Here is a 24,820-nt window from a genome sequence, read left to right on the forward strand (position 1 = left end):
CCAAAATATGTACTATATACCAGCAAAATCGGCATATTTATCTTAATATTTACCCGCTAATTATGGCAGAAAGTGTTTTTCTTGCATTTTGAAGAAAAAGTTTTTTATTTAATTTTTAAATATCTATACTAAATATTTTCAAATGGAGAAAAAACATTCAGGTTTTACCTAAAAAGATCTGTTGCACTGTAAAAAGTTCAATAAGTGGCTTGATATTTATTTTTTTATACATTTTATATAATCATTCTTTCCAACAAAGCGAACTCCATCGCAGCCCTACTGCCCTTTTGAACTACATATATGTTTTACAGTTCTTTGTTTACTTTATTTTGAATATTTAAAGCATTAACTTTGTCGATCATTGTAATATATTTTGGAGAAATAAAGCACTTTGTTTTTTGATCCACTCACATTTTTATTAAAACCAAATAGTTCGGCAATAACCTGTTGCCATGTTCAGGGTTTGTTTTATGATTATTCATATATCGCTCACTCCTTTCAAGAACGTCATAAATCAAAAATCGTCAATTTTCAGCTGTGCATGTTTTCGGAATGCCCAGAAAATGTACTTTATCCCAGCAAAAGAGGCATATTTTTAACTTTATATTTACCCGCTACAGGGCAGAAAATGTTGTTTTTACATTTTGAGGATAAGGTATTGTGTAATAATTTTTTAAAATAAACTAAATATTTTTCAAATGGAGAAAAAACCTTCAGGTTTTACCTAAAAAGATCCGTTGCATAGTAAATAGTTCAATAAGTGGCTTGATATTTATTTTTAATACATTGTGTTATATTTTTAAACTTTAAAAACGTTCTCCTGAAAAATTAAGTTTTTTTATTTATGCCGTTCTTGAAAGGAGTTAGCGATATGTCTTCAGGGTTTATATTATAAGTTACAGTCATAAAACAAACTCTGAAGAGGGCAACAGGTTGTTGCCGAAACAAGTTGGTTTTAATGAAAATGTGAGTGGATTTATTTATGATTTATTTCTTCAAAATATACTTTCCTTACTCATTCGTTCCGCATGTCCAAACCATTTCACCGTACCTTTCTTAATTGTATCTTTTTTTAATCAACCAATTAAAAAAGCGAATACTTCAGAGACAATTCATGAAATATGACAAACGAAATATCTATTCTCTCTGCCTATCCCTGTGTTGATGCGGCGTGATGGTTAGTTAGTCATCTAGTAAGTTAGCTATATTTTGGTTACGGGCAAGCTTGGGCGTGCAGGACTATAGCCAGAGAAATGGCCGTAAAATGAAATGATATCAATCACGGTAGTTGGAGCTCCGTTGAGTGACTTGATATTAATTTAATGGTGCACGTTACGGCGTCACTAACGCAGGAACAATGTTGTGTAAATTACTGTCACGACGCACGTAACAATTGAGAATGATGCGAGACGAAATTACGCCTGCGTTCATTAAAACGTACCCCCGGGCCGGCCACTATTTACCTTTCTAAGTTCGTTTTGTGCACACAAAAAATGCTATGATTTATTTAAAAATATGTACAAATGAATACCGAGTTTTGTTTTTTTTTAGACGGGAGTTGCATTTATTATTTACCTTTGCTTATTGCGTACAAGGTTTATAGATCATTAAGTGAATTTTGGTTTCTTCTAGCTTAAAAGCATGTTTTATTTTAATCTGCGTTGGGAACAGGAGGGATAATCTAGTGTGGATCAATCAGGAACTTGTCAGAATTTCCTCATTGTTGGGAGGAAACCACGTTGCACTCCTCAGGAGAAGCCGGACTGCTGACTGTCGTCAACAGGCCTTCCGTTCCACTAGAAGAGGGTTCGGCAATTTGTGTCCTGGCTTGGTTTATGGTACCAATGTCCTTCAGTACTTTTATCATGTATGATATCTCGTGAGAGTTCCTTATGAACTCACACGCAGGCTACCCGATAGTCCACGTTTCGCTTCTATACAACAGTATGCTCCAGAATAGAGTTTTAATTATTGAATATGATTAACAAATAAAATAATAAAATAAAAAATGGTTACATTGATAGAATACATCCTAAAAATGCTAATACGTTTCTCGCATTTCTCTTATCTCGTCAGAAGTAGGAAGGTGTGTCAGGTTGATGGATGATCGGGTAGCCGAGAGGAAGAATGCGTATATTTGTACATGTTTTGACTCTTCGGATACTCGTATGTGTCCAGAAATTTGCCCAAGGCGTCCAGTGCGCGGTCCGACGCGTGCCTAGGTCCTGTTAGATCACCACACTGAGTGCCCGCTCGAGACGAAGTATAATTAATCAAATTAATCTGTTTTTTCAGCCGTTTGTAGGTCTGTTGGCATGCGATGTGATGCATAGTCGACTGATGACGATGTACGGTCTTTGATTGTACTTATTATATTATCCACATACGAAGCTCTCGATATACGAATGAGTTTCGTAAGTATGTACATAGAGTTAATTCACTGCGTATTTACGGTGCCATGCTTGAAACAATCGATACATTAAGGGCGTTTGTCCACTACACGGGATTTCACCGTCCGGCAGTCCGGTTTTGAAAAATGAAAACGAATACGACAGTTTAGCGTGATCGAATTTACGCGCAACGTGTTCACGCACTGATAAAGAGCTCCGATCCGAAGAAAGATGGACAAAAGCACAAGCCAATCCAAGCCAATTACACGGAATTCCGGGTAGTGGACAAGCGCTTTAAGGACGCTTGTGCACCACACGGAATTTTACTATCCGTAATAATTTCAATTTAATTTTTACTCGGTAAATATCGCGATTTCTTAAAATCTATTGTAACAAGTATTTTCGTGCATTCCGCATGAGTATAAAGTGATAATTTATATGTAACTTTTATTATTGTATCATTCTACAAATGATTGATAACCACACTTCTCAAATTTCGGAAGTCATACATGTAGGATCAATCTCATGACGTTCCATGATTGAGTTCACAACACCTATCTATGATTGGATTTATAAAGCTTTTTTAAAGTATTTGGAAAAATATTTTTTTTGACATCTCATCAAAGATAAAGAAGAATATGGAGTCTGGGCATTTACGGGGCTGACGACCGTCATAGGCTGGTTTAAGTGATATAAATATAATATGAGAAGAACTCCTGTAATTGGAGATAATCCTGATTTTGTGAACAAGTATTTGGACACACTCAAAATGTTGTATTTGGAAAAAGCTTCAAAAAGCTTTTAGACAGAAAGTACTGAGACACACTCAAAATGTGAAATTATTTTCAATTTCAATCTGTTCAGACGAGCCATCACCGCTTACACTATCATCATCATCATCATCAAAAGTCATTAAACCTACATCGGATCCGATTCATCCACGTGTGGAAAGTACAACTACAAAATAAAATGAAATAAATCGTTACAATTATCCGAAATCCTCGCTCGTAAATTGTTATGGTCCGAAGACGCTGCCGCTACCGAGTTCCGAAACGTGATCTCGAACCCGGGACCCTCCCATCGCTCGGCACGCGCTCCACCACGATACCATCACGACCTGCTACTGTTGAGATATTAAACGCTCACCGTACCGACATTATTACGCATTCCAGAAGATCAGGGCTGCAGAAACAAGGAAGTTGATTCGCTTGTAAAATCGGTTTGTAAAAAATCCCAATAGGGTTATATCCATTACACCAGTTTTTATCCATGTAGGCGCTTTAGCCTGCGCGGGACTGTGGCCGTACATGGTCGTCCAAACAAAGGTTTGAACGGCCGGGCTTATAACTAAAGCCCGGCGACGTTTATTTCTAAAATGGCACTTGTACTGCCATCTGTGATTGTATTTACGTAAACACTAAAGCCAAAACTCGGATTATTTTTATTTTTTACCCACATTCTACTATAAATAAAGTTTGTGTGACGTTTTCCTAATGACTGTCAAAGAAAAATCATGAATTAAAACATGGATAATTTTTATATAAAACATGTTTACTGATCTTTTTTATTAAAACTTTGATTTGGAGCATGTTGTTGTATGGAAGCGAAACGTTGACTATCGGGCAGGCAGAATGGGGACGTCTGGAGGCGTTTGAAATGTGGTGCTACAGGCGCATGTTGGGAATTCATCGGTCCGAACATGTAGGGAATATGGCGGTACTAAGCAGAGCTGGAGAGTCTAGATGCTTACTTAATAAAGTAGCACAGCAGCGATCCAAATGGGTAGGGCATAACAAAAGACACCCAGACCTTCTTCTTACGACTGCGGAAAGCAATGCGAAGGCACAAACTACAGAGGATGACCCGCTTAACCTACGTGGACCAAATCATCTCCGACATGCGCTGTAGCAGGTTCGCCGAGTTGAAGAGACAAGCGGAGGATGGAACTGACCACGAAAGAAGCAAATCAGACAGATTGTGACCCGCGAAGAAGGAAAGACCTGTAGCCAGATAAGGGTCCAATAAGATAAGATAAAATGCACACCAATTCTTACCAAAATTCATTTTTAAATCGAGCCTGCGATATGTGCAATGTAATGCTTAATGAAATAGACATCAATAATGTTTCTTTTAATACGTTTAAGAGAAATATTGTTGATGTCTGTTTGACTAGTTGATAAAGAAAATTTCTTTTATTTGATTAAAACATGTAATGTTAGTTTATTATACAGTTATACTTTTATGTAGGTACATGACAGTTTGAATGGAATGCAATATCGGAATATTTTTTTTTAATTTCATTATATTATGTTATTTTTGTTAAATATTTTGTTGGTTTTCCAATTAAAATAATAATAAGAGGTCCTATAAGTACATCAATCATTGAAGCCTTGCAACTGGACAATCAACATTTTTTAAGGTGCTTGCTCTTGTTTTGAGCACATCCAAAATGCTTTGTAAAATCAATTATTCCATTACTTGATTCGGCAGTCACTTTGTGGCAAAATCTATCCATTTTTATCTATCATACGGTGTTTGAAAATATTGTGGAATGCATCGAAACACGTGTCTCAATAGATTTTAACAAATAGTGGTATTTAGATAGATTTTACCACAAATCAATTAAATTAATGTCAAATCAATTAAAGAAATAATGAATTTTTCACAAGATTCTGGGTGTGTTTTATTTAACCTTTCCGGGAGTACAAAAATTGAAGTCCGACTTTCTCTGGGGAGTGGGTTCTTTTTACATGAAAAAATTTTTTTTTCATTAAATCGGTATATTATGAAGATAAATAATAATAATTTTAAAAAAATCATATTCGAAATATTTTTCAATGATGACAGAATCACACACAAATATCCACAGATGTCATTGCTATACAAGTTACATCATACCAACTGACTTCGACGTTAATTAACGTCGATACTCCTTTAAGGAAAATTCGCACTGACGTTCATTTACGTCCAAATCCCGGACAGGTTAATCCATTCACAAATCTGGGAGTTATTTTTTTGCATTTTTACATCTCAACATAGATGGAAGAAGGCTTGGTATTTACAGGGCTTACGAACTGTGATATTTAAAAAAAAACTTAAAGTTCGATGCAGGTGGGTACTTTTGTAGATAGTTGGCAACCCTGTTTAAGCGCGTGGAAGGGAACATCGCAGCGAAGCCTCTACACGAGCTTAATTACAAATCCAAATTGGTTCCCTGCCCACTAATACGAGATAAGCCGTATATTTATACTAACTCGGACGCCGTAGTACGTCATTATGTGTATATTATACGAGATGTACAGGTACAGGCCGCTCCACCGGCGTTGGTACACTTCGGCTCTATATTTCCACCTCAATTTCAGTAAATGTCCATTTCATTTCTACAATTATCGATTTCATTACATTGAATTTCATCATTATTCACGGTGGATCATCATACGAATTGTATCGCCTGCTTTCAAAATCCGCCAGATCCATGTAAGTCGATTTTACAAAAAATGCAAGTTCTCCAGGTAACATTTATGTTTCAAAGATTTGTCTATCATTAGATAAAATATTATGAAATAGAGAATTTTCCAATTTTGTTGAATATTTTTTCAGTATTTAAAAAAAAAACACGAGACACAAACCGATAATGACGTCATCTTAATTTTTGACTTATCCCCGCTCTCTGATTGGCCGATGTGAGTCAGAGGGCAAGTTTCATTAATATAGCGGAGTTTTTAAGTATTTTTAGCAGGTTTTTCAAGTATTTAAATATTTTAAACACAATTGGCACAATTGGCATTCCAATGGAGTATTTATTTTAAAATAATATAAAATTGGATCTGGCGGATTTTGAAAGTAGATGACACAATTGTACTACTACTACTGCTACTACTACTACTACTACTACCATTACGCCGTTTCTCCGCGGGGGTAGGCAGGGAGTATGGAACGCCACACTCTTCTGTCCTGACATACACTTCTCGCCTTCTTCATATCCATACGTGCCCTCCGATTATGTAGACTTTTGACACCACCGGATTTTAGGTTCTGATTGATCTGATCGTGCCAAGTCTTTTTCGGCCGTCCTCATTCTGCTCACCTTCGCCATATGTATTTTCTTAGTCGTTCTCTCATCCATTCGCTCACATGCCCATACCACCGCGGTTGGGAACCGCTGATCTATTAAACTAATAGGACTTTTTTATTTAGTAGACTGAATGCAGTCGAAATGCAATCTCTCAGAAGAATGTACGACAAAACGATGTATGATAGATGTTCGAGTAGTGAAATAAGGAAAGAATGCAAAGCTGAGACAAGCATTATCGATAAAATTAAGAAGGGTGTGTTGAGATAGTTTGGACATGTGGAACGAATGAGTGAGGAAAACACGGTGAAATAAATTTATGAGGCGAATGTAATTGAAAAAAGGAGCAGAGTATGACCGAGAAAAACTTGGCACGATTAAGTATGCCAAATACTTGAAAGTGGTCAGGTTAGGAGTCGAAACAATCGGCGGGTATGTATGAGGAGATGCATGAACGTGGAAGAGGCGAAGGATGTTTGCAAGGACAGAGTGGTGTGGCGTTCTATTCTCTTTGCCTACCCCTGCGGGGAAGCGGCGTGATGGTTAGTTAGTTACTTAGTTACGTTTTTTTTTTACCGGATTTTTGTTCCCTCATATCCGAAGTTCGTCAAATAGCGGTCCGTTATATAGAGGTTTTACTGTATTTACAATATTTATTCATTCGAAATACGATTATTGTAAATTACGATGAAGGCACCAATAAACGGCAGTCAGTGGCCCAATAACTGTCAGCGCATTAAATTGTAATGGCCCAAAAAGCATCCAAGTATCTACCAGTAAAAAAAATACTATATATTTTTTAAAATTTTATTTACACTCGTGAAAGATGATTTGACCAGAACTACTCCCATAAATCGCATTTATTAGTATTTATTTTGAAACGAATATGTAAATATTGACGCCTTGATTCGTTAAGTGACTTGGTAAACTCCATCTGGGTTTACTGGGGAGGAAGACAAATAGAATTACAAGGCAGTCATTGAGGCCCAGTATTCTTTAAGTCATCATCACTATCCTACCTGCAAACAACAAGCCTCTAAAAGAAGAAGCTTTGCGGGTTATTCCTTTAGAATAATTCCAAAATGTTAATTATTTACTAAAAGTTAAATACACTATTTTTAAGTAGTATTTTTTTCATATTTAAAAATCTAAAATTAAATATCAATTTTGAAGAAATGTTCACTTTTTAACTAGTATTCGCTTATTTTATTGGTATTTAAAAATCCAATACAACGTACTGTTTTTGATAAAATTTTCACTTTTTTTAATCAATTTTATTTTATTTTATGCGCTGTGGTTACAGTCAAATGTTGGTACAATTGTATATAAACAATATTTCTCTAAACATAGGACCTGGTACAATGTAACCAGACCCCTTTGGTTCAAAGTTACCCGATCAATCAGTACCTCGTCTATTTTATTATTATTTTTTGTTAATGTATGTTGTGTTTATTATTTTATTATAATGTATATGTCACTCGATCACTAACTAGGTGTTTCGTTTTGCTCTAGGTAAGTTGTGACCAGGAATAGAGCTTTCAACACTATTAACCCCAGGATACTAGAAACCTAGAAACTCAACACCACTAGCGCCATCTCTACACAAGATGACGTTTCGTTGTGTTCCCGCCTTCCAGCCCATTTCAAACGACTGCAGCGCTCCATGGGTAAGTCAGATGAACTAAATTTATGAAGGTTTGCGTCTCGGCTCATCAGGGAAAGAAGATTTCGGTAGTGATAGTTATGTAATTCATATTTTCGACAAAAGATGGCAAGCACGTTAGGATTATTTGATATGTTTTTTTTCGTAGTGTTTTAAAATATAAATTAAACCTTTTATATTTGTAATAATTTTGAAATGATGTTTCGTAAATAATGTAAAGAAAAAATAAATAAATAAAATATATTCGCGGTCAATATATTTGAAATTCAGGCGTTGAAAATACTGATATCATAATTTATTTTTTTAAATAAAATTTGAAAAAATCTTCATATTATTATATTTTACATCAGTAACATAAATTTTTTCGTTATTTTTGTAGGTATTACAAAATCATGATCAAACTGATAATTTAGTTACTCAATTTTCGTGTATTATAAATATAAAACCAAAATATCTAATCAATCGTTTTTTCTCTTATCTTATATTATTATTGTACTTCATTATTTTTACTATACGAGTAGGTACTTATTTATATTTGAACATAAAACAACTAAAAAAATACAAATACTCTGTTGCAATTATTCGATTAGCCAATCAGCATGTTTTACGATTATTGTATAAATTGAATTATGAGATTGAAAATAACATAATATATGAAACAATGACATCCAAGAATTTATAGTTTTGCGCAAAAATTGAATTATTAGATTAAAAATGACGTCCATATTAAAATGATATTCACAATTTGCGAGCCGGACGTCTGTCATTTTTTGGATTTTCTTCCATCTGAATAAATCTCCGGTCGCGCTCGTGTCGGCGCCGGAGCCGGCCGAAGCGTGGCGGAGTCGGCCGAGGATTGCCGAAGCGCCTTCGTGAAAACCAGTTACATTCTAACGCGCCGGCGCGTCAGGCGCGCTGGAATGTGATTGGCGCAAATGTGGCGGCAAAGTGTTTGAATTAAGATCGGCAAAAAAGGAAGTCGTTATAGACCGAGAATGATTTTAATGGAGAAGTGATGCATTTTAAAAAAATATATATTTCTTTAGTTAGCTTATATTGCATTTAATACAATTTTTTTACACTAAATTTACGTAATTTATTAACATATCGCTCACTCCTTTCAACAACGTCATTTCATTGATTTTCATTGATTTTTCAGGAGATCGGTTTTAAAGATTAAAAATATAATGACATGTATTAAAAATAAATATCAAGCCATTTTGAATTTTTTACTGTGCAACAGATCTTTTTAGGTAAAATTTGAATGCTTTTTCTCAATTTGAAAAATATTTAGTATATTTAAAAAAATAATTAAACAATACCTTTTCTTCACAATGCAAAAACAACACTTTCTGCCCTGTAGCGGGTAAATATTGTTAAAAATATGCCGCTTTTGCTGGAATGTAATACATTTTCTGGGCATTCTGAAAACATGCTTAACTGAAAATTGACGATTTTTGATATATGACGTTGTTGAAAGGAGTGAGCGACATGTATTTACATCTTCTTACAGTAAAACATTAATTTTTAAATTCTTTCACACTCCTTTCATCCTCCGTACATTCAGGAAATGAAAACCAGATGACTCTTTATTATAATTTGATCTTTTCCGACCTCTATCGGCACATTCAAGGGTGTTAAAAGACACCGCATAGGATTGCCGCCGTGTTAGCTTGATTGCTTACTTTTATTAGATTAGGTTAGGTTAGATTGGGTTAGGTTGGTTGGACATGATACAAAATAAGGAGCTATAGGCGAACGACATATCTAAAACTAACTAGCGAACTTACAATCACGTCGCTGCCCGACAGGGGTAGGCAGAGAGAATAGAATGCATCGCACACCACTCTGTCTTTGAAAACATTCTTCGCCTCTTCCACATTCATGCATCTCTTCTTACATACCCGCCTATTATTCTTTCTTTTTACCGCTTTCAAGTATTTGATACACCTGATCATGCCAAGTTTTTCTCGGTCTTCTAAGTAATATTTGGGATAGTGCAATATGAGGATGAGGGAGGGAAAGTGGGTGGGAGCGGACAAAAGCACGCATAGCCAAGACACTCGGAGTTGCATACCTGTACTCGCACAAGCTTTTAACAATACAAGTAAAAATACCGCCCGCCCTTAAACCAGGAAACATCAGTATAACAGCTAAACGAATTACAAAAAAGTGCTGCAGCAAAAAAATACATATCAATATATCTCGCACGTTTCTTAATTAAAATAACCTATCACTCATCCGAGTCAAACGGTAGCTCTATTTTGATAATCAATTCAAAAATAGAATAGAAAACTCTCGCGTATTCAAATAAGTAGCCGCCATTGGCTCGAAACATTGTTACGTGTTCGGAATCTGAATTTAAAATGCCTTCCATTGGTCACTTTAGACAGTTGTAACGTGCCAGAACCAATCAAAATGCAAAACAAGTGAACGTGTTCGGAATTCGAATGCTTTTTTTTCCTTGTTTGAAAATAATAATTATTTCAATCTGGCAACAATAAAACGTTCTAAAAATATAGGTCATTTTTTACTACAGCATTAATTAATCGATGGCAGTATTAATGTCCACCTCCGTAGTGTAGTGGTCAGCGCGTTTTCTACTATGCTACAGGTCCCGGGTTCATTTCCCAGCGAGGTCAAAATAAATATGGGTTATTTTCACCCCCATAAAAATATTAAATAAATATTTAATATCACCTTTGACTTGTTAAAGAAGCGCAAAGCGATCACCTTCCCTTCATGAAATTAACGATCAAGATAACACTGCGTAGCTACGATGCAGTGCCTTATACACCATCGGATGTGGATAAGGGTGTAAATGAAGAATGTCTACATATAATATATTTTTTTATAAAATCGAATGTAAATAGTTTTGAAATATAAAAACCAAGACCACTTTTGAGTATTATATATATATATATATATATATATATATATATATATATATATATATATATATATATATATATATATATATATATATATATATATATACATATATATTTATATATATATATATATATATATATATATATATATATATATATATACATATACATATATATATATATATATATATATATATATATATATATATATATATATATATATATATATATATATATATATATATCTATATATATATATATATATATATATATATATATATATATATATATATATATATATATATTTCGAGCACACTTAAGGTCGTCTATTACTAACAGCTGCTGTAAAAACACTGTGTGACATAGTCCCCGTAATTAAGGAAGAGGCCACCAACAACCTTAACACAAATTTTATACCCATTCCTTTTAATCAGTTCAAACCAAATTTAAATGAACCGATCGAAAATGTAAAAACTGTAGATGGAACCCGAAACCTCATGATTTGAAGTCTCGAGCCCTACCACAAAGCGCCCAAGCTGCGACCCGTACGTTGTTTGATAATGAGATTTGAGATTTTTTTGTTATCCAGATTTTATTGGGCATTTATAACAATATAATCGGTATGTGTAGATACAATACCAAACACGGCCGGGTATTCCGTCTATAATGGTAGACGAATAATGGCCGTAAACGAAATAGAATATATAAAAAAGTAATTTTATCATTGCCCTGTAATCAGAGAGAAATATTCCTAATAGTAAACCAAATTACTCTCCCGTAACCCTCGCCCCTTGACTATGCGATTCGGAAACAGGGCTGCCAACAAAATGATATTAAATTGAATGCTATACACGATATATAAAGTGTGCCCAAATTTTTGTTCATACATTTCGGATTTTTTTCCATTTGACAGTTATTATTTTTTTTAAATATTGGTATCACAACATCCGCCTCCATGGTGTAATGGTCAGCGTGTTTAGCTACCGCGCTGGAGGTCCTAGGTTCGATTCCCAGGGGGGGTGAGAATAAATATTAGCGAATTTACTCTCTAATATTTATTTGATATTACTCTGGACTGGTCCCTGAAGCGCAGGAGTGATCACCTTGCCTTCATATAATTAACAATCAAGATAATATTGCGTCAATATGATGCAGTGCCCTATGCAACATTGGGCGCGGATAAGGGTTGGAAAGATATCTCAACATACACGAATGTCTGGACATTTACATCTTTATAATTAACTACTATTACTACTACTACCATCACGCCGTTTCCCCGAAGGGGTAGGCAGAGAGGATGGAAAGCCACACTCATCTGTCCTGACATACACTCCTCGCCTCCTTCACATCCATACATCTAGTCATACATGCCCTCCGATTACGCAGACTTTTGACACCGCCAGATTTTAGGTTCTGATTGATCTGATCGTGCCAAGTCTTTTTCGGTCGTCCACGTTCTGTTTTCCCTCTCACATTCGCCACATATATTTTCTTAGTCATTCTCTCGCTATCCATTCGCTCCACATGTCCATACCACCGCATTAAGGCCTACTAAAATAGAAATATGCATTAATTTGTTTGTATGATTTCAAAATTTAAGTAAATTCGTTTTTGTTACATATTTAAAAATATCAAAATAAAATATTTGTATTTGTATTATATTATATTATATGAGTTTTTTTAAATCACATAATAATCGTCAATATCGTGGCTTATGTATCACAACTAAATATTGGTAAAATAATTAAAAAATCGCTCTCTAAATCTATATATCACTGGGATTGATATGATAATTGCCTAATAATTATGAAAATTCATTCGCCCCGTATTTTTTTTACTGTTTTTTCTTCACTTATTCGATTCACATGGCCATCAAATCATCTCAACATACCATTCTGAATTTCATCGATGCTTTATCTCAGCCTTGCATTATTTATTTATACCACCTTCTGAATATTTACAATACAGCGTTTTCCCGCACTGAGAGATCTCATTCAGTCTACTTTCAATATTCTTTTGCCAATTCCATGCCTATTCCATACATTAGCCAGTTAAGCTTTCAATGTATTTATTTATTTATTTTATTTATTCAGAAATATAACAGAACATTGACATAAATACATTTACAATAATGAATAACAAATAAAACAGGTAATTGTAATATTCCAATTTAAAAAATTCACAGTTATTAAAAAAAAATATGTCAAATAAGTTAAAAGTAAACAGTAATAATAAAATACAGCAAAGGTTAAGAAGATTAATAGGCAGACTTAATTAAGAGCTAAAGTAAAAATAATAACAAAAGAAAACATAAACAGTTGACATAATAATTGACAATACACTTAATTTTGACAGCCCTGGCCAGTTTCCGTGATATGGTCATAATATTGTATACAGTTACCAGTCGGCGAAGGTATTATTCGATTCCAAATCGATTTGGAATCCTCTTTAGATCAATCAGAATCCAAGCGCCTGGGAGACGAACCGTACCCAATATTATTTATTTATTTTTTTAAATATACAAAAAATAGACGCAAATGTGTGATTACGTCAAACGGTTGTCTAAAAATTATCGTACAAGTCTGTGAGAATAACGAGATATATTTTTTTTAATGATATCGAAGATATATCTTTTTTTCGGTGGAAAATATTGATGCATTTGCTGATCTGAGAATATTGACCGCTGCAAAAATAACACTTTGAACCTCGATTCTTCTTCTGTGTACGTTGTATCAGATTCCCATGACGTCGACTTGAGAGTAATTGTCCTTATCTTAGGCAGCTCTAAACAGCCCCTCGACGGTCCTGATCCCCATCCAATCTCGTATATTCTGGAGCCAGGAGATCTGTCTTCTGCCCACACACACTTAAAAAATAATAAAATAATTGAGTGTTTGATAATGTCTTAATAAGACGAAACGGGTCACATATTATTATATATATGTAAACAAAGGTAGAATTCAATCCAATAACGGTGTTTAATTTTAGATACATTACCCAACAATTCAAAATGGAATTCCACCAACTTAAATAAAATAATCAAGATTTACATCTGTGTTAATGCCATTAAAAGGTGTGTTGAGATGGTTTGGACATGTAGAACGAATGAGTGAGGAAAGAACGCTAAAACAAATTTATGAGGCGAATGTAATTGGAAAGAGGAGCAGAGGAAGACCGAGAAAAAATTGGCACGATCAGGTATGCCAAATACTTGAAAGCGGTCAGGTTAGGAGCCGAAACAATCGGCGGGTATGTATGAGGAGATGCATGAACGTGGAAGAGGCGAAGAACGTTTGCAAGGACAGAGTGGTGTGGCGTTCTATTCTCTCTGCCTACCCCTGCGGGAAAGCGGCGTGATGGTTAGTTAGTTAATTACGATCGATAATCCTGAAATTATCCGGAGCATTGGTCTGTATGTTCCCGATAGTTACCTAAGACAGCGTCGGCATAGATTGTTTCACATTCCTATACACAGGACCAACCTGCCGATGGTTATGCCTGTAGGAAGAGCTACCGCTATGTTGAACAATATCACATTGAATATTGATCTGTTCCATGTATCCGAAGGAGTTTTCCGAAGCGGGATTCTTCTACACCTTTAAGTCTTCTTGCTTACTTTTACATTTAATATATACGCCTTGAATATTGTTTGTTATGTATATATTATTTTTTGTTGAATAAATTGAAATTGAAAATTGAAAAATTAGTTTTTTATTGCCATTACTGGCAAATTCAATTTGTGACACAGAGTTGATTTTCTGAATCGACGCTCTTTATTGCCGACAATTTATAAACAACGATTTGGACACACTCAAAATAATGTGAATAAATATTATTGCTCTACATCCAAACGGGAAATTACAAGATGGAATTAAAAATAAAATAAAATAATTAAGATTTACATCTGTGTTATTGCCATTACTGCCGAATTCAATTTGCGACATGGAGTCGCTCTTCAGCGACGGCGCCGTTTATCGATCGTAAAAATAATCATTTTTATCAGTGATGACAATAATTATTTCTATCAAACTGGTATGATGCTGAATGCTGGATGCGCGAGCGTAGTGCGTTTTTTACGTCGCCTCTCGATCAAGAAATAAGACCCGAATGTTCTACATCCGGTCGTTAATTGGTCTGGTACCAAGTTCCGCATTGATCCAAATACCTCTCGGCTGGCGGAAATCTTTCTCTTTAAATATATGATAACTTTTAAGAAACGTCTGAGACATTACTATAAACATCATTAGAATCCTAACTGTCCATCTAACCTCAATCCTTAGATTTTTTTCTACCTTCTTCCCTAAACTCCCTTCTTTCTATGCCATCAGTTTGATTAACTAGAAAAGTCTACCAAATAATTGTCAGACCCGCACTCCTTTAAGGCTCCAAATGCTGGACGATGTAAAACACCTACTCTAGGCAACTAGAAACTTCTGAAATGCAAATGCTTAGATGGTCAGCTGGAGTGTCCCTTAGAGACAAATAAAGAGTTCACGTATTCGTGGAAGCCTGGGCGTAACAGGCATCAATAGTACTTAAGGTAGAGGAAAGGCAATTGAGATATTATGAGCATATAGGACGCAGAGAACCTCATCATATTGTGAACAAGGCAATCACCATGAGTCTTCTTCGGAAGACATCTAGAGGAAGACCAAAGAATTCATGGATGCTTTAGAAAGATAACATGATTCAATGGCATGACCTAGGTGACGTTGTCCATGATAGAAGGACCTACAGCTTGAGGACGAGGAGAGCTGACCCCGACAGTCTACAAAGACAAGTTGGGATGGAGTCAGGAAGAAGAGGATTCAATTACATCATTCAGAATTCCCAGATCACAATATTATCGAGGATCGAAATCTGAAACAATTGGTGTTAAGTTTTCGGAACTGTAAATTTCGACAATCGAACAATAAATAATTTATTAGCGTGCCATAACAATAAATCGAGTTTCTAATCTTGAATACATGGCAACACTTTGCAGTAGGTACCTACCGCACGAAACAGCGGGACATGTAGATACGGAGCTTAAGATATTAATAGAAAGTATTGCTTCAAAATTATTAAGGTCGGTCCGCATCTCGATGCATGAATCACATTTTACTATCCAAAATTAAATTTATATCACTTATAAATAATTTGACTTTTACTTGGTAAATACCACTCTTTCTTAGTTTTTGAAAATGATGCGAAATGCATGGAAACACGTGTCACAATGGATTTTAAGTAATAGTGGTATTTAAAACTTCAATTAAAAATGGATAGGTATTACCATAAACCGGCTGCTGAATCAATTAATGTAATTAATATCATCAATATTGTTTAAAAGCATTTTAAAAATCATGCAGGTATTGACATACTTAATCGTAGGTCCTTCTATCATGAACACCAACCTATAACCTGAGGACGAGGAGGGCTGACCCTAACATTCACAAAGACACAGTTGGGATGGAACCAGAAGGAAGAGACTTGCCAAATCGTAAAAAAGATTTTATCCGTCTCCACAGTCTTATAGTTAAAGCATTTGGCTACCGTGCTAGAGGTCCCGGGTTCGATTCAAAGTTCAAAAGAGTCTACTTAGTAATTCAATAAATCATTAGTTAAGATTTGAGTCTACTATGTCTAACGCAGCCATCAAGTTGGCCCAGGACCGGGAAGAATGGAGAGGACTTGTGCACCAAGTGCCTGACATTCCAGAAGACCACGACGCTCAGCATTGAGCAAGAAGATGAAGAAGAAGATGTCTAGTGAGTAAGTGTTTTAATATGAAAATCAAAACACTTATTTGAGACTACTTGTAGTGTACAGTAGTTGATAACGCCGTAACAAGATGAAACAACTGTCACAATTTTTAAAAATGTTTTTAAAAATGAAATATGCAACTTAGTGGACTCATCAAATCAGAAATCAGTGATTTGATTTTCATATTTAAAATATAATATGGAGTTCTAAAAATTCAATACCAAATCAGTAAATGCATTAAATGTTCTTCAAACCCTTATCCGCATCCCAATGGTGCATAGGGCACTGCATGATATAAACGCAGTGTTATCTTGATCGTTAAAACATGAATAAAGGTGATCAGCCCTTCGCTTCAGGGACCAGTCCATGGTAATATTATTAGAGTGAAAAAAAATCACTTACATTTATTTGACCCCCTTCTGGGAATCAAACTCGGGGCCTACAGAATGGTAGCTTGCTGACGTTTACACTATGGAGGCGAACGTTAAATGTTACCTGATTAAAAAAAAAGTTTTTATTTATGGTATATTGGGCCTTAACTGAAATATCTCAAAAAGACCTGTTGTGACCCGGTCTTTAGTTCCTCACCGCGATGTATATACCATGCCGAATTTCATTGTTTTAGCATATCTTCGAAATTAATTCAACTATATCTTCAATCTGTCTGATTGATTACTTTACGATCGCCGCTGTAGTGTTGAAATCCGGTGTATAGGAGCGGGACCAACGCACGGCAGAATACCGACTATTTCTAGTGTTGTAATTCATCACCGACTAACGATGGGACGAGGTACTTGTGGCCAGCTCTACATAACCGTGTTTTCAATTCCCATTCCTTCAATCGGTCGCTAAATCATCGAGACTTTTTACCACCGGACACGCCTACACGCAAATAATCAAATGTTTTATTTTGCCAATAAATCTAACACGGTTTTCTATCGAAAAGTTTTTTTTTTAATCCTTTAAATCTGCGTTCAAAGAGCAGAGAAATGAGCCGGATGAGTCATTACGCTTTCTTACCGCTAGGTGAATAATTTTAGTTGCATTTCGACATCTCAATATAGATGAAGAAGAATATGGAACTTTGAATACTTTATTTATTTATTTTATGTATGTAGTTACAAGATTTTAAAAAAATATTTAAGTCTTTTGCTAGATATTTCTACTTTTGACATTCTTAAAATTAGTTTAGCTATTTTCGCCTATAAAGAGTCTAAGCTCTTGTGCTTAGAGATAGAATTACACTCATTGTTTATTTTTTATGCTTGTGAGTGACATGATTTATTTTTTTGTTATTTTTTAAAGTATTATTTGTGTTTATTTTTTTCGATTAACATGTGTAAAAGGTATTTAATTTATTTTTAGAATTTTAATATCGTTTTTCATTATATTTTGCAACTATTTTGAGATTTCAATATATAATAATAATAAAAAAATTGAATTTAATTCATAGATAATCTGATTTGAATTTTACACAAGGAAACCTATATCCTTTTAACGATTTTTTTTCTGATATGATATACTTTTTTGCATTTTTTTTACAAAGTATCTGAAATGTATCTACCGTGTACATAGGAAATTCAGTGTATAACATTAAACCAGAACGCTTCAAATTTTCAGTACTCTGTATCAAAGATTCACGCCCGTATGAGAAAAACATCAACGCCCGGTAAAGCAGCAAACCTTTAGTGCAAAATTTATCCCATATTATTTATGGAATTGCTCTTTACTTTATAAAATTCCATATCCTTTTATGATTGATATATTTCGTAACACGATTTATAATTATACCGATTTTTTTCAATCACAGCGTCTCGCAAAAGCGAAATAGCTATCGTAAAAAATACTAGTAATATAAAAATATGTACGGGTAACATAGAGTTTTGTCTAGCCTTCCACCAGTTTGATAATGTCGGTAACGATAAAATCCGGTCACTGGTAATATAAAATATACGTAGAAAAAACTATAAAGTTGTTATTTCAATTATGTAAAATGCATTTCCTCCTAGTAATGCCAGTACAAAATTATATTACAACTGATAATAAAATGTAATAATATATTGTTTTGCCACATATTCGTTCGAGAGATGGCGTTTGGACTGCATTCTGTCTACTTTCATGCTTTTTTTTGTCAAATCTATGCTTAGCTTCCCTACATTAGGGTTGCAACCAGGACTCCATTGTGCACTGCCAGTTAAGCTTTATCTGAAAGATTTTTATTTACTTTAACTGATTTCACTGCATTTTTCACTCTGTTCCCAGCATTTACTATCCTTTTTACATATGTTTATCATTATTAACCATTCCATCCCTAGAAAAAAATATTATTCCTAAATATACGAAATAATTTACATACCCGTTTCATAATATCCCCATTTATTGTACATCTAGTTTTACAGATCTATTTTCATCTCTTTTAAAAACCACGACTTTGTACAAGCCAACATTCATAAGCGAATCACTTTCTTTGCACACATTATACACCTTTGTCACCAACGTCTGCAGGTCTTCTCTACTATCGGCAAGAAGCACAGCGTCGTCAGCATAAAAAAAATATTTATAAATGCCATTAATAATATGTCCGCCTCCGTGGTGTAATGGTCAGCACGCTCGGTTACCCTTCTGGAGGTCCCGGGTTCGATTCTCAGGGGGGTCAAATAAATACAAGTGATTTTTTCACTCTAATATTTATTCCATATTACCCTGGACTAGTACCTGAAGCGGAGGGCTAATCACCTTTCCTTCATGTGTTATCGATCAAGATAACACTACGTTTGTATGATGCCGTGTCATATGCACCATTGGGATGCGGATAGGGTTTTGAATAAAAATAAAATGAAATTAATCATAATATTATAGTAGTTATAACATATATGGACATATTATATTTATAGCAATTCAGAATAACTGTTAACAGCCCATCGAGGCACCAACACAAACGAAAATGTATACATTCACCAACACACCTATAAAGATATTCAACACGTGTGTGACCAGAGAACTGGTTATTAAAAGGTTTGACCAAGACCATTTTCTACTCCAGCACGAAGCAACCTCGTCGAAAAGTGAAAAGGAAATCAATAGAGGCAATCGAGAAACTTAGGACGAATCATTCCCTTTTGTACAGTCGCCGGGTCGCCAATGCCGAGAGGGGAAGAGAATCGGAGATGAAATTTATTTGGCACCATTTCTTCGTCATAATTTAAATTGCGATTTTTTGTGCAATTTAATTATTCAAGTATTCCATTTTGTAAATCTCCTCGAGTATGGTAGGTTTATGTTTGAAAAGATGTATTGTATCTCTGGCTAAATTATTTTACTGTCAAATCATTCAATCGAATATTGGTTTTTTTAAGCAAATGTGTGTGCTAAATTCTTCAAATCATTCATTAAAAATAAATCTGTATTAAAGATATATATGTGTACATATCGCTCACTCCTTTCAACAACGTCATATTGCGCACTCCTTTCAAGAACGTCATAAATCAAAAAACAAGATTTTTCAGGAGAACTTTTTGAAAGTTTTAAAATATAATACAATGTATAAAAAATAAATATCAAGCCACTTATTGAACTTTACTGTACAACAGATCTTTTTAGGTAAAACCTGAAGGTTTTTTCTCCATTTGAAAAATATTTAGTTTATTTTAAAAAAATCATTAAACAATACCTTTTCTTAAAAGTGCAGGAACAAAACTTTCTGCCCTGTAGCGGGTAAATATCAAGTTTAAAATATGCTTCTTTTGCTGGGTTATAGTACATTTTCTGGACATTCCAAAAACACGCGCAACTAATAATTGTCGATTTTTGATTTCTGACGTTCTTAAAGGAGTGAGCGATATATCAAAAATTGACAATTTTCAGTTGTGCATATTTTTGGAAAGCCCAAAAAATGTACTATATCCCAGCAAAAGCATATTTTTAACTTAATATTTAACCGCTTCTTTATCAAGTTTGATGAATACTTCATTGTGTCCCTAAGGGACACTCCAGTTGACTATCTAAACATTTGCATTCCAGCAGTTTCTGTTGCCTAGAGTAGTAATACATGTCATTCTGAGCCATAAACGAAATGCGGGTCTGGCAATTGTTTTAAAACTTTTTCTCTGTATCTTGGCTGGCATTATGCTATTAGGAATTAATGTTTAATATAAAATGTAAAATAACTTACGATGACTGCTAATTCTGCATTTATTTTTAATTAATTATACATTTGTATCTGCAGTCCAGTTCAGACATGAACTAAACTGTATTACCGCATACAAATTTGTGTAAAGGTTCTTCATACATATTTCTTTCTTTAGATATACAAATAGTTACTTCCTTTCTTATTTTGGTTAGTTCCAATTACACCTCACAGTTTTGAGTGTTGTTTCGCAGAATGTTATTCAAATCCAACAAATGAATAATGGATTTGGAGATTACGATAATGTATTGTTTGAGTTCTCGTGCAAGAACAGGTACTAACTTCTCAGTGAGTAGCGAGTTGGTAGGTGTATCAGAGATAGTAAACCAGTGGTAGAGAAATACAACACAAAAATAAAGAAGAATTAAGAAATAATAGGATTTATGTTTTAAATGTCAAATCAAACACTGATTTTTTGAGTCCACTAAGTTATATTTTATTTAATAATTTATATTTGAAGCAATAACTTTGTGATTTTCGATTTTATAATTAAAATGTAACTTTGTTTTAAAATCACTATAATTTAACTAAAAGTTAACTATAATTTATGGTGATTTTAAAACAAACTTACATTTTAAATATAATATTGTATATTATCGTTTAAAAAAACACATGAAAATCTATTTTCTGAAAATTGTTTCGTCTACATAGTTATGGTATTTTCAAATAAATGTCTTTCCTTGCATAATCACTCAATTTTGTAAATGGAACTTGTTTTTTATTACTCATTATTTTAAATGTATTTATGTAACTGTTCTGTAAAATTTCTAAATAAATAAAATAGAATATATTCTAGTTGTCAGTGTATGTGTACCCCTGAAAACACAGCAAGGTGTACGCACCTGAGATCGAGACGAGCGGTGTATGTGTGTATACCTCTCGAGTCTGCAAATGTCAAACAATATGAAGAACAGCATCCGCGTTTGTTAGTGGTACAAAAATATCAATGCTCCATCTGTGTTAAGGACACGTACCTACCTATCCGTTATTTATTTTGTTTATCAAGTATGCAGTGCCGAATCGTCAAACAGGCCCATGGTCATAGTGATAGATAATTCTCTCCTTGTCGTCCATTGTTTACTTTGTGTAACACTTATTCGTGACTACCGGTTTCGAAAATTCATTCCATCGTCAGGTCATTCATTCGTCTTCTTTCTCTCTTTAAAAATTTTAATTTTACACTAATGCCAAATTCATAATAATTTTATTTTAATGAAGTAAGTATTCTCAATTTTTTTGGTAGTATTTTCAGTTTGCAAATCCATTTTAATTTTATGTTTATTTATATACCTGAACATTTTATTTTGTCTACTTTTGTTGATTATCGAAACTACAAAGCTCAAAAAACAACTTCCGTATGGAATTGATGCCCTGGAGCCTCTAAATTACTAAATCCGACACTGTGTGCGTATGAATAATTCAATAATTCATCTCTATTATTTATAAAGGGTCCGCCAAATAACTTTTTTTTTTTAAAACAGGGCGCAAAACATCGAGTGTAACTTCGGCTGTGTGGCACGTAGCGCCGTCCTGTTGAAACCAAATGTTGCCAATATCCTCCTCTTCAATTTTTGTGAACAAAAATCCGTTCAACATGGCCCGATAACGATCGCCATTGACTGTAACGGCCACTCCTTGCTCATTTTCAAAGAAAAATGGCCCAATTATGCCTCTGGACCAAAATCCGCACCAAACAGTGACTCGTTTTGGGTGTACCGGCTTTTCAATGTATGCGTGCGGGTTTTCTGTGCCCCAAATACGACAATTTTGCTTGTTTACATACCCGCCAAGATCAAAATGAGCTTCATCCGAAAAGATGATTTTTTTGGCAAAATCGGCATCTTCTGTAAGTCGATCGCAGGCCCACTCAGCGAAGCGAAAACGCATTGGATGGTCAGTTGGCTTCAACTCCTGAACCAATTGGACTTTGTATGGCGTCATACCAAGGTCTTTATGCAAAATTCGTCTCAATGATGTCTCCGAAATGTTCAATTGTTGAGAACGACGGTGAATTGATGTTGATGGCGCTTCACGCACACTTTCTGCCACAACATCGATATTCTCGGGTGTACGCACTGTTTTTGGCTTTTCACGCTTTGGTTTATCGATGAGGATGCCAGTTTCTTTCACTTTTTTCACAAGATAACGAACATACGAAGCTGACGGTGCTTCTCTTCTTCCAAAAACCGTACGCAATTTTCGCACACATTCTGCAACATTACCATGATTTTCAAAGTAATGTCGCAATATTTCCCAGCGTTGTTCAAGCGTATACACAACCATATTCGCTTAGCGGAAGGATAAAACTAATTATCTGTCAAATCAGACATGAGCTAAGTGTTACCATTCACGAAATAAGCACTAGTTGAAAAAAAAAACTTTAGATGGCGGACCCTGTATTTACGTCATCGTTCATCTCTATACTAATTGTATTGTAAGTCAGTAAGTCGTTTTGGAAAAATACAATGGACACAATGCTATTTTTATTTCCTTGTATAACCTATTTTTGTTGACTTTCCCGTTAAACTATTTTTTTATGATTTTCCTGATGTTTCTACCTGCTTCGATATTTCTGATTTTTTTTTCTTTTTTTTAAATCATACCTTATATTTAACCCTTAAATGCATACCTTTCATCTTAAGGACACAAATAAAATAAAAATTAAACAAACTGTATTTTAATGAATTACGTTGTTTTTTCCTGAAAGTGTTAGAAATATTAATTATATCGCTCAAAGTAATAGTTTTAAGTTTCATCTGTAGATAAAGACATCTATTAGTTTTCGAAACTAGTCGTGTGTAATGAAATAAAACTCATGGTAGTGAGTGGTAAAACAAATAAGTGAACAAACAAATACAAGTATTTAGTTTTTTTTTAATATCTTTAATTACATAATTACATAAAACAACGAGGTGAGAGAATGATTTGGATATGTTTGGTTAAGTAATTTTGACCCCTCTGGTAATTGAAACCGGAACCTCATTGATAGTGTCCAAGCGTACTAATTGCTACAATACAGAAGTGGAAAATCGCTAGGTACGGTATTAATTCAGCATATTATTTTTTGCTGCTTGGATTAAGTCTCCTAGAAATTCATCATAGCAGCTGACGATACAGCAAGGCATAATTCAACACTTGGTATATCTCTCCATGGTCTCTATCCCGTCGAGATGCTGTGATTTGACCGCATGTTGGCCCCTTTGCGCGGCTAAGAGAGAGGGAAGCCTCGGTCCAGACGCCTCATCTCTCTCTAGCGGCCGCGGGCCTCGACAGACAACAGCCCAAGGCGACAGTTAGTAGGAGTCGAACCGCCAACACAACGGCTACACACCGCTAAACATGTGATAGCCGCGAGACACTCTAAAATAATAATAATAATTAAAAAAAAACAACTAAAACAACAAAATCGTGTCCAAAAGCGCCGCCATCTTCGATTGCCGAGAATCTATGACTTTTTGAATTCGCGCGTGTTCGGAAATTTCGCGCGTTCTCTTTACGAATTTGAAAGACGTCGTGTCGCCTACGTATGCAGTTACCCGAGTGTAATGATAAAAGTTTACTTGACGTTGGCAACATTGCCTGTCATTTGACAGGTGAAAAAGCGGGAAAATGAAGGTTTTTCTCAAACGTCAAAAACATAATTAATTACCTAAAAATAAGTGTGTGTGTGTGTGTGTGTGTGTAAATGTTTCGTACAATCATCTAGTCAAAATGAATGCCTTAAGTCGCAAACATTCTTATGATAACTTATTTAATTTAATTACAAAGTATTTTGTTAAATAAATAATAAATTGTCGCTTAGTATATGAACATTTTTACGCGAAAAGTTTCAGGTTGTGTAATCGAAACGTAATAATCTAAAGTTTTAATCAATTT

General features: G+C 34.6%; 1 protein-coding gene across 2 annotated transcripts in view; it reads left to right on the forward strand.

Moving 5' to 3' along the window:
* Window positions 1-24,820, forward strand: part of LOC148306624 (transcription factor AP-2-epsilon-like) — a 171,536-nt gene that overhangs the window by 45,504 nt on the left and 101,212 nt on the right. The window contains exon 2 of one of the 2 annotated variants that reach the window (XM_088264591.1): window positions 7,980-8,129. The exons of the other annotated variant lie outside the window; for it this stretch is intronic. Within the exon in view, the coding sequence (XP_088120717.1) occupies window positions 8,070-8,129 (60 nt within the window). The 5' untranslated portion in view covers window positions 7,980-8,069. The remainder of the gene's footprint in view (window positions 1-7,979; window positions 8,130-24,820) is intronic. 2 annotated transcript variants of the gene reach the window in all.

This window comes from Brachycentrus maculatus, unplaced genomic scaffold (assembly GCF_059751285.1).
Source record: "Brachycentrus maculatus isolate JH-2025_06_01 unplaced genomic scaffold, ASM5975128v1 h1tg000234l, whole genome shotgun sequence".
In the NCBI taxonomy this organism is placed as follows: domain Eukaryota; kingdom Metazoa; phylum Arthropoda; class Insecta; order Trichoptera; family Brachycentridae; genus Brachycentrus; species Brachycentrus maculatus.